At 48.6% G+C, this 14221-nt stretch overlaps 1 protein-coding gene across 1 annotated transcript in view; it reads right to left on the bottom strand.

Annotated features, from left to right (window-relative positions):
• Positions 1-10378, bottom strand: part of Iqca1 (IQ motif containing with AAA domain 1) — a 110826-nt gene extending 100448 nt beyond the window's left edge. The window contains exons 1-3 of the mRNA XM_040753052.1: positions 10087-10378; positions 2186-2510; positions 122-241 (exon numbers count right to left, since the gene is read on the bottom strand). Of these exons, the coding sequence (XP_040608986.1) occupies positions 122-241; positions 2186-2510; positions 10087-10097 (456 nt within the window). The 5' untranslated portion in view covers positions 10098-10378. The remainder of the gene's footprint in view (positions 1-121; positions 242-2185; positions 2511-10086) is intronic.
• Positions 10379-14221: the final 3843 nt, after the last annotated feature.

Genomic DNA, 14221 nt, shown 5'->3' with positions numbered 1-14221 from the left:
AAGCAGGTAGGGGAAGCGCTTTTCTCTATTTGAGAGTCTGGTGAATGTTTCCCAGACAGTCGGGAGTATGGAGGAGGAGGTTATACAGACAATGAAAGACATTTGTGAAAACGATACAAACCACATCAGGAAGGCTCAATTCACTTTCATTTAAGATCTGAGCGAGGATCTTCTCTCTTCCTCTTATGACTTCCAACCTCTCCTTCAAAAAATACTTGGGTATGGGGACCTCCAACTGTTGCTGAAGAAGAGAGAATAAATATGAGGTCATTCCGTTAGGATCCCAGCACTCAAATTTACCTAGAATTGTGTAGGATGAGCAAATCACCAACACTCACTTGTGTCAGGATGGTGAGAGAAGGTGAGGGTAAGAGAGATTGAAGACCTGAGTTCAAACACAGGTCGTCACATATGGAAGCATTTTGAGGAACTCATAGGACAAACGGCAGGGCGGGGGGATGAAGGTGTCTCACTATCCCCCACCCCTGCCCCAGCTTTATTTCTGGCTCTAGCTACACTGGTTCCATTCTTTACAGATTCCAGCTGAATTAGGCTTTGTCGACTTGGGAGACCCGTTCAGAGCAGAGACAGATGCCATCATCTTCTGGCTTCAGATTCTCCCAGGGAGGGTCTGACTGGTGTCCCAGTCTCTGTGGTGAGGACTTCAGTCCTACCATACAAACGGCTGGGGGCTGGCCAGAAGAACAGCCAGCAGCATGGACTTTGTGAGAGAATGGCCACAGCTGCCAAGAGCAGAGAATGCTGACTGGAATGGTCCACCCCAAACACAGAGGCATCCACAAGGTTTGCGTCTTTGCCAGGACACTGTTCACGGAACCCAGACACTGCTGTTGTCGCAGTGCTCTGGCTCCTGCACATCAAAGGCATCAGATGGTTTGTCCACCAGTTCCAAGCTGGTGGAAAACACTGTTGACGTGATATTACAGCATAGACTTCCTGGGAGATGTCTGTTCCCCTGTCACCTCTCTCTTCCCTGGGCACAACCGGCGTCTCCCAACAGCAGCATTTCCAAGGCGTAAGGAAGGTGGCCACTTGGGGCAGTGTGCATAGCAGGGAAAATGGAGGGAGCCCAGCATGTCAGTCTCCAAACCTCTTTAGACTGTAACCGTTTAATAGCCTTGAAATTAGATTTAGATGTTGAATGTCACCTTACTAATTAAATTTGGGGCTATAATTCAATAGAGAGTTATCCCACACTTGACCCAGGCTGTTCCTCCTCCTTTCACCTGGGTGAGCCAAGCACACCTGACTGAATTTAGGAGTTAACTTTTGTTCTTAGAAATGCAGGAAATGCACTCACAAATTCTGCAGTGTCTTGACCCACTCCAGTTACTCCCTTTAGTCTATTCTGATGTCATCGGAAAACAATACTAGAAGAATCTTCCCCAGAAAAAGGAATGACCTTTACAAAAGTCAAAATATTTTCCAAGTGAAGAAACCATTAAGCCCCATGTAAGAAGACATTTTGTCTTTTTAACTTTACCTGAGGGAATCTCCCTTTCAAAATCAAGGGTGAGCTCACAGGGCCTACAGCTGGAAGAAATGAAGCATCTAGAGGCCCTTGAAAGTTCATCCACCCAGGATATTAGAGAAACCTCAGGCAAATGTCTGTCAGCAAGGCAGAAAATGTTCCGTGGCAGGGGCTAAGTGACTACAGGAGTGCCCAGGTCACCCAGTGGCAGAGAGAGGTTCCTTGAACAATAAGGAGGGATTCTGCAGTACCTAGGGGACAAAGGCCATAGCTACAAGCCTACTGGGTCAGTACTGACCCAAAACAAAGGAAGAAAGTCATCCAGCTGGCCATCCAAGTGATGATGGGGTAGTATAAAGCATTGTGGACCCAAGTAGTTGGGAGACTTTGGGCTATGGGGTATTTGTGAGGGGGTCAGTCTACTCCATTTCAATCATCATGACACAGTGGCACCTCTGATAACAGGACTTCAGTGTCAAACAAACCCACAGGCTGTGTAAAGATTGGTCTACACAGACAAGGAAGCAGTCAAAGCCTTCCTCATGATGGTGAGGTTTAAGAAAGAGAAGGTTCAGGCTTTTAATTCAATGAGGTCATCACATGTAAATATGGTTAAGAAGTCTGAAGACAATAGGACACAGTATCTTATTTACAACAAAGCCCTAATGAGGAAAACCATAACACAACACTTACTGGAGCCAACTTCAGGTCCTGTAAGATATCGTCAAAATAATGGAACTCTGTCAATTCCAACTCTACCATCTCATTCTTCAGTTCCAGAATGCGACCCATCACTCCATCCAGGATCTTGCGAATCAGCATGCGTTTCTGTGGATGGACTATCTGGTCGTAGACATTCTCCATGCTCCTGAAGATCTGCACATACTTTATGTAGAAGGTGGCTAACATCTGGAAGACTATGACCTTGTTTCTCTGTGGTTCTGTTATCTTCTGAGACTCTTTGTCAAGCAGAGAATTGAGGGCTTCTTGGGTCTGGTGCCACATTTTATTATACATTCTGGAGGAAGACACAGAGTTTAGACAACCTCATGTATAAACTTTATCCCACTGGGCACACATATTGGCCACCTGGTATCATAAAACAGAACACACAGGCAGGAGCGAGTTCAGGACACAGTAAGTGACTGGAAGGTTCTCTGGACAACTTGCAGTGGTTTGACATGCCCATGTTTTTCTTACAGCCATTACTATGAATAGCAAATAGTTTTTAAAAGCCTCTTTATAAATAATACAACTGCTCTTCAGCATGTCTATGAAGCCAAAACAATGAAGCAATCTATATCCAGAACAATGAGCTGATCTTAACTGATTTAAATGTGTGTGTTTATAAATATGATGGAGTGTACATTGAAACTACCATTTTAAAAAGCAATTCCACATAGCCTTGTAAAGTTAGATATGTGTAGACTCCTTGAATTAAGTTTTATAACTATGTATCAAGTATAATTGTAGCAATTCAGGCATGCTAAGGGAGTGCTCTACCACTGAAATATATCTTTTGCCCTTTAGAATCTTAGTGTGTGTATGCAGATGTGTGGAGGCCAAAGGTCAACCACCATGTCATTTCTCAGGAGACAACCACCTTGTTTCTTGAGACAGGGTCTCATTGGCCTTGGTATTCATCCAGTAGTCTAGATTGGCTGGCCAGTGACTCCCTTGGATCCCCTCCCCCTTTTATACCTCCTAGTGCTGGAAGGATAAGAGTGTGTCATCATATCCAGCCCTTTTTTCTTTCCTCTTTTTAATAAATTCAGGTCTGTATGTTTGCAAGGCAAATACTTTATTGGCTGTATTTTAAAAGATAATAGTAAGTTAATAGTAGTACTAGTTGCTCTTGAGGAGGGCCTGGGTTCAGTTCTAAGGACAGCTCAGAGCCTCTGTAACTCCAGTTCTAGGAGATCTGATGTTCACTTCTGCCCTGAGCAGGCATTTCATGCAGATGGTACACATACATACATACATACATACATACATACATACATACATACACGAAGACAAAACACTAGCACACATAAAAGAAAAAAATGATTTAAGAAAATAGCAGAAGGCTAGAGACAGCCCCCCAACGAGGTGAATAACTGCAGTATAGTCACCAAACGGACCGTGTCATACAGATGTGAGAAGGTGTGGATGACCCATAGCTAAAGACAATGATTGCTGTCCTTAGAGCCATAAAGAATATGAGGAGGAGGGTCTGAGGGGTCTGTGCCTGCTGGGTCCTCTTGTACCACTTTTCTGGACAGCATCTACACAACAAGAAGCTTGTTGGATGAGTGTATGAAATGCAGACTGTTCCATGCCCTCCCTGTGGTGGTAGCCCCTGAAGGCTGGGGACATCATTCACCAAAGGGGCTACCAGGGTATCATACCACTCCCATTCTGTCTTCTCTGTTGGTAGGTGTAGCTTTAGATTTGCCCAACATGCCTGTTCAGACTGAAATAAATTTGGCCTTCCACACTTAAGAACTATGGCTGAAATCAGCTAGATATCATGAGGGACTGGGCAGAGGCTGTTCTGGAAAAGATGACAGCCCTCTCCCCTGACTCTGAGAAGCCAGAGCTTGAGGTCTTTGATGCCCTTGTGGCTCCAGACTAGACACTTTCCAGGTGTCCTAGTGCCTGGTCTCCAGCAACCTGTTTGAATTTGTAACTAACTGCTGGACCTGGAGTCGCTTAGCCACCTGCTCCCTGGAGTGTGCAAGAAATAGTCCTGGGAGTCACGTGAACTGATACAACTCTACAGTCAAAGTCCTTTCCAGCCCTCTCAGAAACACCAGAGTGTCTCCTCTTCCAGGGGAGCTCTGGCTTTGCCTTCAGCCCCCTGCCTGCTGCACAACCTTATGTCCATCTCTCCCTCTTCAGTTTTCCTGATGGTTCTTCAAGATGTTCAGGTGCTCTTCCTCCTCTTGAGTCCACAGCTTCTCAAGTCCTTTATTGTCACTCAACAAGCAATTTAGGGAGCACTGGAGGTGAATACTAAAACTCAATCACCTTGTTTTGATGGCACCCAAATGTGAGCAATAAGCTCCACCTTCAGCTTTCCCTGACCACCCCCCACCACACACACACACACACAGTGCTGTTCCTCAGAATTGTTGCTCTATAATCTACTGTGCTGATAAACTTCAGTGCTGCAGTACTCCCTGGCTGATGCCTGATCGTCAGTGCTGCTTCCATCTTCCTGGCCCAATGATAAATGTGCTCTTGATGTGAGAAGGGTCACATGGCCATGGTTACAGTGGTATGATGGTGATAATAGTGACAATGATTGTGGCGATGGTGATAGCGATGATGATGGTGGTGATGGTGATGGTGATAGTGATGATTGTGGTGGTGACAATGGTAACGATGATGGTGGTTAATGATGGTGATGGTGGTGGTGACAATGATTGTCCTGGTCATAATGATGGTGGTGAACTGATGGTGATAGGGGTTGTTACTTAATACACATGCCTTGAGCCACTCTTCTGAGAGCTTTCTGTATAATAGTGCCTGCCATCCTCACAATACCTTTCTGAGGTAGTTAAATGATTTTTCTGGTTTGTAGATGAGGAAACATAGCATTCAGAACCTACTGCTCAAGTCACAGGGTTTGAGGGCACACCATGTCTTGGTGTTCTGGCTCACTGTTTGTCCTCTGAGCTTTATGCTTCCTGTTTGTCAGGAGGAAACAAGCATGAGCACTTACTGCTGCAGACACAAGGTCACTAAGAAAAGCAAAGACTGTGTGAATCCAAATCAGAACTTTTCCTGCCTCCCATCCCGTTAAGTTAGGATGATGAGTGTGACTTCTGGCAGTCCATCCACACTCATTACTTCCAAAAATTCAATCAATAGAGGACTATGCTAGTGAAAGAGCTAGGTAGCTTCTCACAAAAGAGAAGAGGGTTGTTGGGAAATCTGCGTTATGACTACTGCAGGACATTCCACTCCCTGCATACTTAGCAGTTAATGGTAGGTGTCACTAACCAGAGGCAGTGATTGTCAATGAGACAGCGAGAACCACAGAAGCAATGTGCAGCTGCTCAGAGCATCTAGTGTGCCTGACTTTCTGCAGCTGCGTGTTTATACCCCAGAAAGATGGAAACAGGGAGGACAGGAGAAAACACAGATGAGCAAGTCAAAGGCAGTGTCAGGCTGGAAAAGGAGAGGCTGTGACCGGCCATCTGCCTGGAGAACGCAAAGCCACAAAGTTGTAGAGTGAGAAGGAGGTCATGTTGCCAAAGCCCAGACTCCTGGAATCCGAGAACACAACTTCACTGGTCACTGACCTGAGAGAACGCAGGCCAAGCTCAGCAGCAGGCTCCACATCATAGGATTTATTTGGGGGACAAACTAGGGCTTGGGGGCTCAGCCAACAGACACAGTGACGGGAGAAAAGCACAGGCTGCTTTTGTTCAGAACTCAGATCTGAAACTCCACTCAGCAAGCCAAACACAGCCAGAGGAAAAGCATTTCTAACCAAGGCAGGGAGCGGGGGACAGGGATGGGGGGTGACTCTTGGAATGACTGTGGCTCAGCATGCAGGAGCACCCCACTTACAGCCACAGAATGTCAAAGCCGCAGGGCAGTTAGGGGCATTTGCGGAAATACTCAGCAAGCTGACAGACAGCACATTCCTGAGCACACAAAAGTGATGGCTGCCACAGGATGCTGAATCCAGAGACCACTGCATCCTTACCAGCAACATGACCCTGGAAATCGGAGAGAAAGAGCAAGACGGGCTTGACAATAAAAGGGTTTTTAATACTGCCGTTTGTAGACGGCTTAACTGCCCAATGCAAGGAAAGCAGTAACAGTAAGCAAGGTTGCAAGGCTCAGACAACACCTGCTTAAGTGAAGGGCCAAGCAAATAAATAAATAAATAAATAAATAAATAAATAAATAAATAAAGAGAAATTCCAGCTATATCCCAGCTCAAATAAAGGGCATTAAAGAATACTGGGGTACTACACAGACCTAGCTGAAAAACATCTTAGAGTAGAGTAAATATTACAATTTTAATGTGGGTATGGAATAAACAGTAAAAGATGAAAGGTAACTGTCTAGTAAGTTTTCTGTTACCATAACAAACCATGGCTGAAGCAACTTAGAAAAGGCTCATGGTTCCAGAGGGTTAGAGTCCATGACCATCATGGCAGAGAGTGCGGCAGAGGACAGGGAGGCATGGTGTTGGAGCAGTAGCCAAGAGCTAACATCTCATCAGCAAGCAGGAAGTAAGGAGCTAACTGGGAATGACAGTGGCTTTTGAAACCTCAAAGCCCGTGTCCCGTGACACACTTCCTCTAACAAGGCCACACCTCCTAATCCCTCCCAAATAGTTCCACTAACCAGAAGCAAATACGCAAATATATGAGCTTATGGGGGAGATTCTTATTTAAACCACCATAGTAACTTATACTTCAAATTGCTTACCCCTGCAGCAAGCATTACATTAAATAAGAATTCTGTTGATACATGTGCCTCCTAAGAGCATGGATAGGTAGCTTGACCCCACCCAGACCCACATGCATCAACAGACTCAGGCTTCCACCATGGGGATCCCCAGATGCCTTAATGCAACAGAAATGCATGGTAAGAGGGTGCCGGGATGGAGAGAGCCAGCTAGGTGGCTGTGCCCTCCATAGAGTCTACATGCTAAGGTTAAGCTACAGGGAGTAGCTAAGGTTAAGATCTTCAGCTAAGGTTAAGACAGCAGGGAGTGTTCAAGGCTATGGCAGACTGGCTGTAGCTGAAACATTGAGTCAAAGACAGTGCTGGTGACTGGATCCTCACAGGTCCTCCCTCTGGGCTGAAGCCTTTCTCTTCCTCATGAGCACTTTTCAAGGACCCTAGGGGCATGGTGCAGGCTGAAGGGACATATGGAGCGTGAGGTGAGCACAGAGATTCCATGTCTTGGGCTGATTTCCTCGCCACTAAAGATAGCTCCATCTCTTTCTGATAGACATGCTCCCTGAAAATTAGGGCTGCCTGCCTCGATCCCTTCAATGAATCTATAGCCACACTGCACTACTCTGGCCTGTCCCGGCCACGCCAGCCTGCAGAACCTCCTTCACGGATGTGAGGTGGCATGAGTCCACACTCCCTCCCTGCTGTGTCTGGTGGTTTTGCTCACGTGGGACCTGTAAAGACAATGTGAGGCGAGGGATGCGGGAAGGCGCTAAACTAGAGCATCATGGGGGCTCGTTTCACAGACCACTAAGAACCCTGTCTTCCGGGGTGTAACACTGTGGCTTTGGTGTACTCAAGGTGCTGCTGTATAACCATCACACTGTCTAGTTCTAGAATGTTCTCATCACTCTAAGAGAATCCCGTCCAGTCAAAGAGTCACTCTTGAGTCTGCCTCCTCCCAGCCCTTGGCCATGAATCCCAAGTCTACCTGCGCTGGCTTTATCCAGACAGTCCCATGTACAGTCACACCCGATGCATACATCCTAAGTGAAAACCCATTTTTCAGAAGCTAGCATGGCACACTACAGAGAGAGAGGTGGGAGTTTTCCTCTTAATCAAGAGCTGACCAGGCCGAACACCCAGAGGACCAGACATAAATCATTAGCCCAGGAGATGATCTACCTTCGAAACTCATAGTATGGTGTCTACTTAAGTCTGACAGCTTTGATACCTCCGAGAAGCAGAGAGACTTAAGAGTCGTCATAGTTGGGAGCTGTCTGTGGATGGAGTTGATCTAGGCCACTCTCTGTGAGTGGTGTCCCACACTCATGCCGTGTAGTGCCTTCACTCGTGGTACGGCACAAGCCAGGACTTCTGGCTTAATGCCAAGCAACCTGAGATACTGTGGGCACATACTTATGTGTCTCACCCGCTCCCAGTCAAGGGACCTGTGGGACATTTCTGTCCTGCCTTGAGCAGAGTGATGATGCTTCAGCCGTCACAGGTATGACGGTGTGGGGAAATTAGATGTGTTCCAATCCTGAGACAGCCTAGTGGTTAAAAGGGCCCATGATGGATTTCAGAGTTGGGGACATAACCTAGACTGCGAAGTGAGGAGGACAGTGGGTAAGGGCTGAGAAGACCGCACGGTTACTCTGTTCCTGCCACTGATGGCTGGGGAGGGACCCCAAGCTGAGTTTCCTTGGGAAGTCTAAGTGTGTAAATGGGGATTATCTCTTGCCACTGACAGATAATGAACCTTCCCTTCCCTCCTTCTCACTGGGGCCATGATGGCCACCCCTTTCTCCCCACCCTCCTCTCTCTCTCTCTCTCTCTCTCTCTCTCTCTCTCTCTCTCTCTCTCTCTCTCTCTCTCCCCTCTCTCCCCCCCTCTCTGTGTGTTGGATAGTGTAGATGTTTGTAGGGGGTGCTCTTTAATGTGGGTCCCTTCTGTGTGGAACCCTTCTGTCATGGCTGTGTGCTGTTCCAAGGGCCTCCTGGCTGGTCACACGGCCTCCAGATGCCCTCTTTCAAACTCCTAGCTCTGAGTCCCACATCCTCACGGGCAGACATCACTGCCCCTAGTGTTTCTGTGTTCTCTTCCATATACCCTTCTCTCAGAAGAGCACTTCTTTTTGGCTTCCCTGTAGATGTCTGGCACACTCAGTTCTGGCTTGTAAAACTGACACCTGTAAGATTGGTACCAGGAACTGTCTGCTGGCCCACGTGGTCACGCAGCAGCTCTCACTATCAAGGGTGGCGCCCACCCACTCCTGGCCTCCTGTGCTATCTCAGGTCCTGCACCCCCAGGCGTTCCTTTGGTACACAAAAATAAAGTGTTTTCGCATCTGACGACTCTGTCACCCCGTCCTCTGCCACTGAGGGAGGCTTTGGTTCCCTGGCTGAGTTAGCTCTTCTCCCTGCTGTCCCGGGCTGTCCCTTTTGCCTACACTTGTCCCTGGTCTCATGCAGACCATTCTGGGGCCACAATGTCAAGTTCCTACTTTGTCTCCAGGAAGCTTAGACCTTCGTTCAGCTCCACGGGCCTCCGTCTGCTCTCCTGCTCTCCCCATACCCCACTCCTCAACCCCATGCCTCCAGGGGTTGGAAACCTCCAGGCTTAGGTTTCCTGGAAGACAGTATTGGGAAGCTGGGCCTGGAGGTGTGGTCTACAGTTGCCACAAGCAGATGCTGTAAGCCACTGCCCTGCGTTGTGCTGGGAACTCCCTTCTGCCATGTGGAAACACTTGGAGATTCAGCTTTACAGGGTGGTTATGACCATGGCTGGGGCCTGGAGCTTAACTCCAGTTAGCCACAGCGCATGCTCACAATGGGGTAACTGCAGAGCCAAGTATGTAAGGAGGTGACAGAGACACACTCAGCAATGGCCTGGAATGCAGTTTTGGATCTGGGGTTCTCAAAAGCAACCCGTTCATAACTAATAGGAAAGTCGCTTCAGTTGGCCATGGGCATGTGATAGAGGCCTGTGGGTAGGGCCCCCCTCTGGGGAAGAAGGGAAACAGGCTAGTGTCTTTTTGCCAACACGACAGGGATAATCGATGAACTTTATGAAAAATAAAAAGGAGGAGAGAAGAGGATGGTGGAGAGGAGGGTGAGGAGGGGAGAGGGCAGAAGAAATCACCCTGGAGAAGCCACAGAGGCTACAGGTAACCCATCACTTACAGGTTCGACATGGCTGGCCTCTTTCTGTCTCTCCTTCACCCACCAGGAAGTTCTCCCTCGCCCTGCGAAGGCTGGCCTACTTCAGAGGGAACCCCCAGGTTCCCAGAGGTTGAGGGCTCCTCTGGAGGGAAGGACAGGGACAGTGTAGCCTGTCACTGGGGGCAGGGAAAGGTTCGGAGAGGTGGGTCACCCTCCTGGGAGAGCAGGCACGGACCGGGGTTCCCTGCTCTGGTTGCTGCCTTGGGCTCTGGAATCTCACTTCTCCCATTAGAGCCGCTCCAGGCGACCCTAGCAACGGGGACTCTACGCCTGCGCAGTGCCCTCACGCGTTTCCCGTTTCCCTGGCAACTTCTAGGCAGCGAGGGGGTGAGGAGTTGGGGGCGGGGCAGGTTCTGCAGCTGGCCGATTGGAGAACTATGTCCGGCTTTCGAGGTCCTGCTGGTCTCGGTCCCAAACTGCCTCTACCCGGGTCTTGGACACGGACCTTTCTGCCCGCAGACCTCAGTCTTCCCATCTTCAGAGTGGGCGCAGAACTCACTCATTCATCCCGTACTCCAGCGAGCGCAAAGAGAGCACAGAAAGGCCGGTGCTCCCTAAAAGGGAGGTGTCCTGTGTGTGTGAGCTGTTAGCCACCCTCAGGGAGGCTTTCGGATCTGCTGCTTCTTTCTCTCTTTCTTCATCCTTGGTTAGAGTTGAGATTTACTGGCAAACTTTACAAAGAGTCTACAGTTCTCCTAGGGGTACGTCCTGAAGAGCCCCCCCCCCGGCGCAGTGGGGAGGGAGGGAGAGAGAGGGACGAGGCGGGAGAGGGGGAAGGAGAAAGAAATAGAGACAGAGAGAGGAAGGAGGGAAGGGAGGCAGGCAGGGAGGGAGGGAGAAAAGGAAGGAGGGAGGGAAGGGGAGGGAGGAGGGAGAGACAGGGGAAAGGCCCACACAGGAAAACAACAGACTTGGGCCACAGACCCCTTCCCACCATTACCGAGGGAGGGAGCAAAGGTGGCTGGAATCTCTCCCCCACCGGGTAGCAGTCACAGGATAATTACAGGGATCTGCCAAACCTCCAACTAGAAACTGCAGTGGAGACCGGATCTATGCCCTGCGGGGTTCCCAAAGTCTGTCTGGGGAGAGCAGCCGGGCAGACAGCACACCCAGGGTCTCAGGGGTGCTCTTTAATGAGAGAGAACCCAAGGAACTAATGCAAAAGGAATCAGCAAAAGCCGAGAAAGGCCAGACGTAACGCGGTTGCTACTGACCTAGAGGGAAGCCCGAGTCACTCACAGTGACTGTGGCTAGTAACATGGAGACTTTTGGGCATTAAGAAGGGCTAGCTGATGTTCCTGGGGAGATGGCTCAGTTGGTAAATTCCTTGGGGAGGAATAGGAGGACCTGAGCTCTGACTCCCAGCACCCAGGTAAAAAGCCAGGTTCTGTAATACACATCAAGAGGATCTCTGGGGCACATTGCCAGCCAATCTATTTTTGTGAGCTCCAGGCTCAGGAAGAGACTCTCTCTCAAAAAACAAACAAACAAACAAACAAACAAAAAAACAAAAATAGATGGAGAGCAGTTGAGGAAGACTCCTGGTGTTGATCTGACCTCTATAAGTGCTGGTTCAAGTGTGCCGCGTAACCCCCCCAAAAAACCCACATAAACATATAACACAGCTCAAGAAAACAAGACATTTTTAAGATGAAATAATTTAAGAATTAAGAAAAAAATTCTTGCTGTGCTCTGGGAGAACCAACAGCACCATGAGCCAAGCTGACTCTCAGAGACAAGTGTTCCAGATGCCAAATAGAAAGTGTGAAACTGCTGAGGGACAGAGGGACCCAAGATAACAGTCAAATAGCAAAACCTAAGGGACCTAAATTAACAAATGCAAATTGAGATCCCAGGACTCCACAGCTAAACCCTAAGAGGTTTCCCTGCATCCCCAGGCAAAGAAATAGCCCTGTCAGGACTCAGCTGGCAGAGAGCAATGCCAGCTGTATGTAACCAACGAGTCATGCGTGAGCTCTTCTAGACAGCAAACTTCTTAAAAAAAAAAAAAAAGATTTATTTGTTATGTATACAGTGTTCTGCCTGCACTATGCCTACAGGCCAGAAGAGGGCACCACATCTCATTGCAGATGGTTGTGAGTTACCATGTGGTTGCTGGGAATTGAACTCAGGACTACCTGGAAGAGCAGTCAGTGCTCTTAACCTGTGAGCCATCTCTCCAACCTTACAGCAAACTTCTTGATGATGGCATTCAGACAGCTAGAGAAGGTACACATAGTGTTAAAAAAAATCACAACCTTCCGTATGCAGAGACCAGGGCGCTCCCTTGAGTTAGCAGCTAGGGTCTCAAGTATGGGTCTACTCAGATGATGTCTTGTCATGTTGGTCATCTCCCCACTGCTGACAATTAGGCAAGGTGGAAACAGAGCCAGGCTGCACTCAGAAGGACACTGGAGTTGATGTAAATGACCGGTTGGGCTTTGAAGACCACAGTTTTCACTGTGTAAAGATAGAAATGACTACATCTTGCTTCATCATGATATTCTTGAGAAGACAGATGACTACATGACGGGTTCTCAACAGTCCTGCTGAGGGACAAACAGCAAAAGACTCTGTCTTGATTAAAATTTCTTCCGGGTTTCTGTGAGACCAGAACAGTGGGGTCCCGAGTCACTTAGCCACCAGGGAAACCTGACACTCCTGGCTAAGTGGACGAAACAGAAAGTCCACCTCATCCTCAGACTTTAATAATTTACACCGCCTTGGTGTTGGGCTGCCAGCTCATTGGGAAGTGAGAGTTTCTTTTTTGCTGTGTTTGGAGCAAATGGACCTTTATGCTGCCATCCGAAAGACCCAATGGGGCATCAGACAAAGATGATTTAGTGGAGTGAATTACCTTCATGTAGTTGGGGAAGAAATGACCATCGGACTACAGGCTATCCCTACAGAAGGACACTTTCTTGAAAGTGAATAGGCCCCGAGGTGGTCATGGACAGTCACTTGAGCTAAGCCTGTATCTGATGCCTAAAGGTGACCTCTGAAGGCATCAACAGTTTAGAGATCAGAGGGGACAAAGCAGAGCCCAGACATCTCTGGAAGTCTAGGAGTGGCTGTGTCCCTGGGGGCTTGGGCTGCCTAGCAAGTCCTGGGAGTCACTTGTCCTCTTACATTGGGTGTTTGTCCCTTGGTTCCCTGGTGTAGATTTTTTCTGCCTTGCTATGTCATGTTATTTCTGGGAAAGGGCAAATGTTAGGAAAGGAGACAAGGAGAGTACTGGGGCCTTGAGAAAGGGTTTCTGGGGTCCCATGGGGTTCTACTGAACTGGATGGCTAGTGAAGGCGTATCTGTCCTGGTGGCAAGAAAAGGCCCTGCTTGTCCTTGTAGCCTGAGTTGTCCCTGAGAGTCTAGGCTCCTGAGCATCATTGTGGGCTACACTGGCAAGGAGGAGCACATAAAACCTCTCATTCCTCTTCCTGCATGTAGGCTCAGCTAGCCCCTGTCTAGTCTCTGCAACAGGAACAATTTTGTGTGTGGTTAAATTCCCATGCCAGTCTCCTCTAAGTCTTCCTCTCTGTGGTTCATTGGTATATTGTGGTGGGTTTCCTCTTTCTGTGGCCTTTAACAGCAAATAATGATGCCACCTCCTAGGAAGGAGCAGTGGGTACCAGGTTGGCTCATCCAGAGTCCTTCCCGTATACCTTGTCTGTTTCTGGGGTTTCATGGGGTCCTCAGGGCCAGGGGACTCTATCAGCCTGCAATGTCTTCTGTCATCATGTGGTGGTTCATCATTCTACCAGGACCCATGCGGTCCCTCAGATCTAACCAATGCCTCCCCTGACAAAGCTGTGGTGCCCTCAGTACATCTTAGCCAAAAGGCACAGTCAGTGTCACTAGTCCCGAAGCCCACGTGCTGCTCCTGCTGTCCTGTCCCCAGCTGTTCCCTGAGACACAGACGGTGGCAGGTGCTGCTGACACACCGCTGTTCACAGCGTCATTCTTAGCCACGAAGCCACAACAGCAGGCTTCCATCTTCCTGTTGCTCTGCTGGTGTGTTTGTGAGCAGCCCAAGACCGTGGCGCATACTGTGTTTGCTTTCTCTACAGATTCAGAAATCATTTTAATGACCTGTGCTGCT

The sequence above is a fragment of the Mesocricetus auratus genome, unplaced genomic scaffold (assembly GCF_017639785.1).
Source record: "Mesocricetus auratus isolate SY011 unplaced genomic scaffold, BCM_Maur_2.0 Super-Scaffold_100010, whole genome shotgun sequence".
In the NCBI taxonomy this organism is placed as follows: domain Eukaryota; kingdom Metazoa; phylum Chordata; class Mammalia; order Rodentia; family Cricetidae; genus Mesocricetus; species Mesocricetus auratus.
This window is presented reverse-complemented; position numbering and strand designations above follow the sequence as displayed.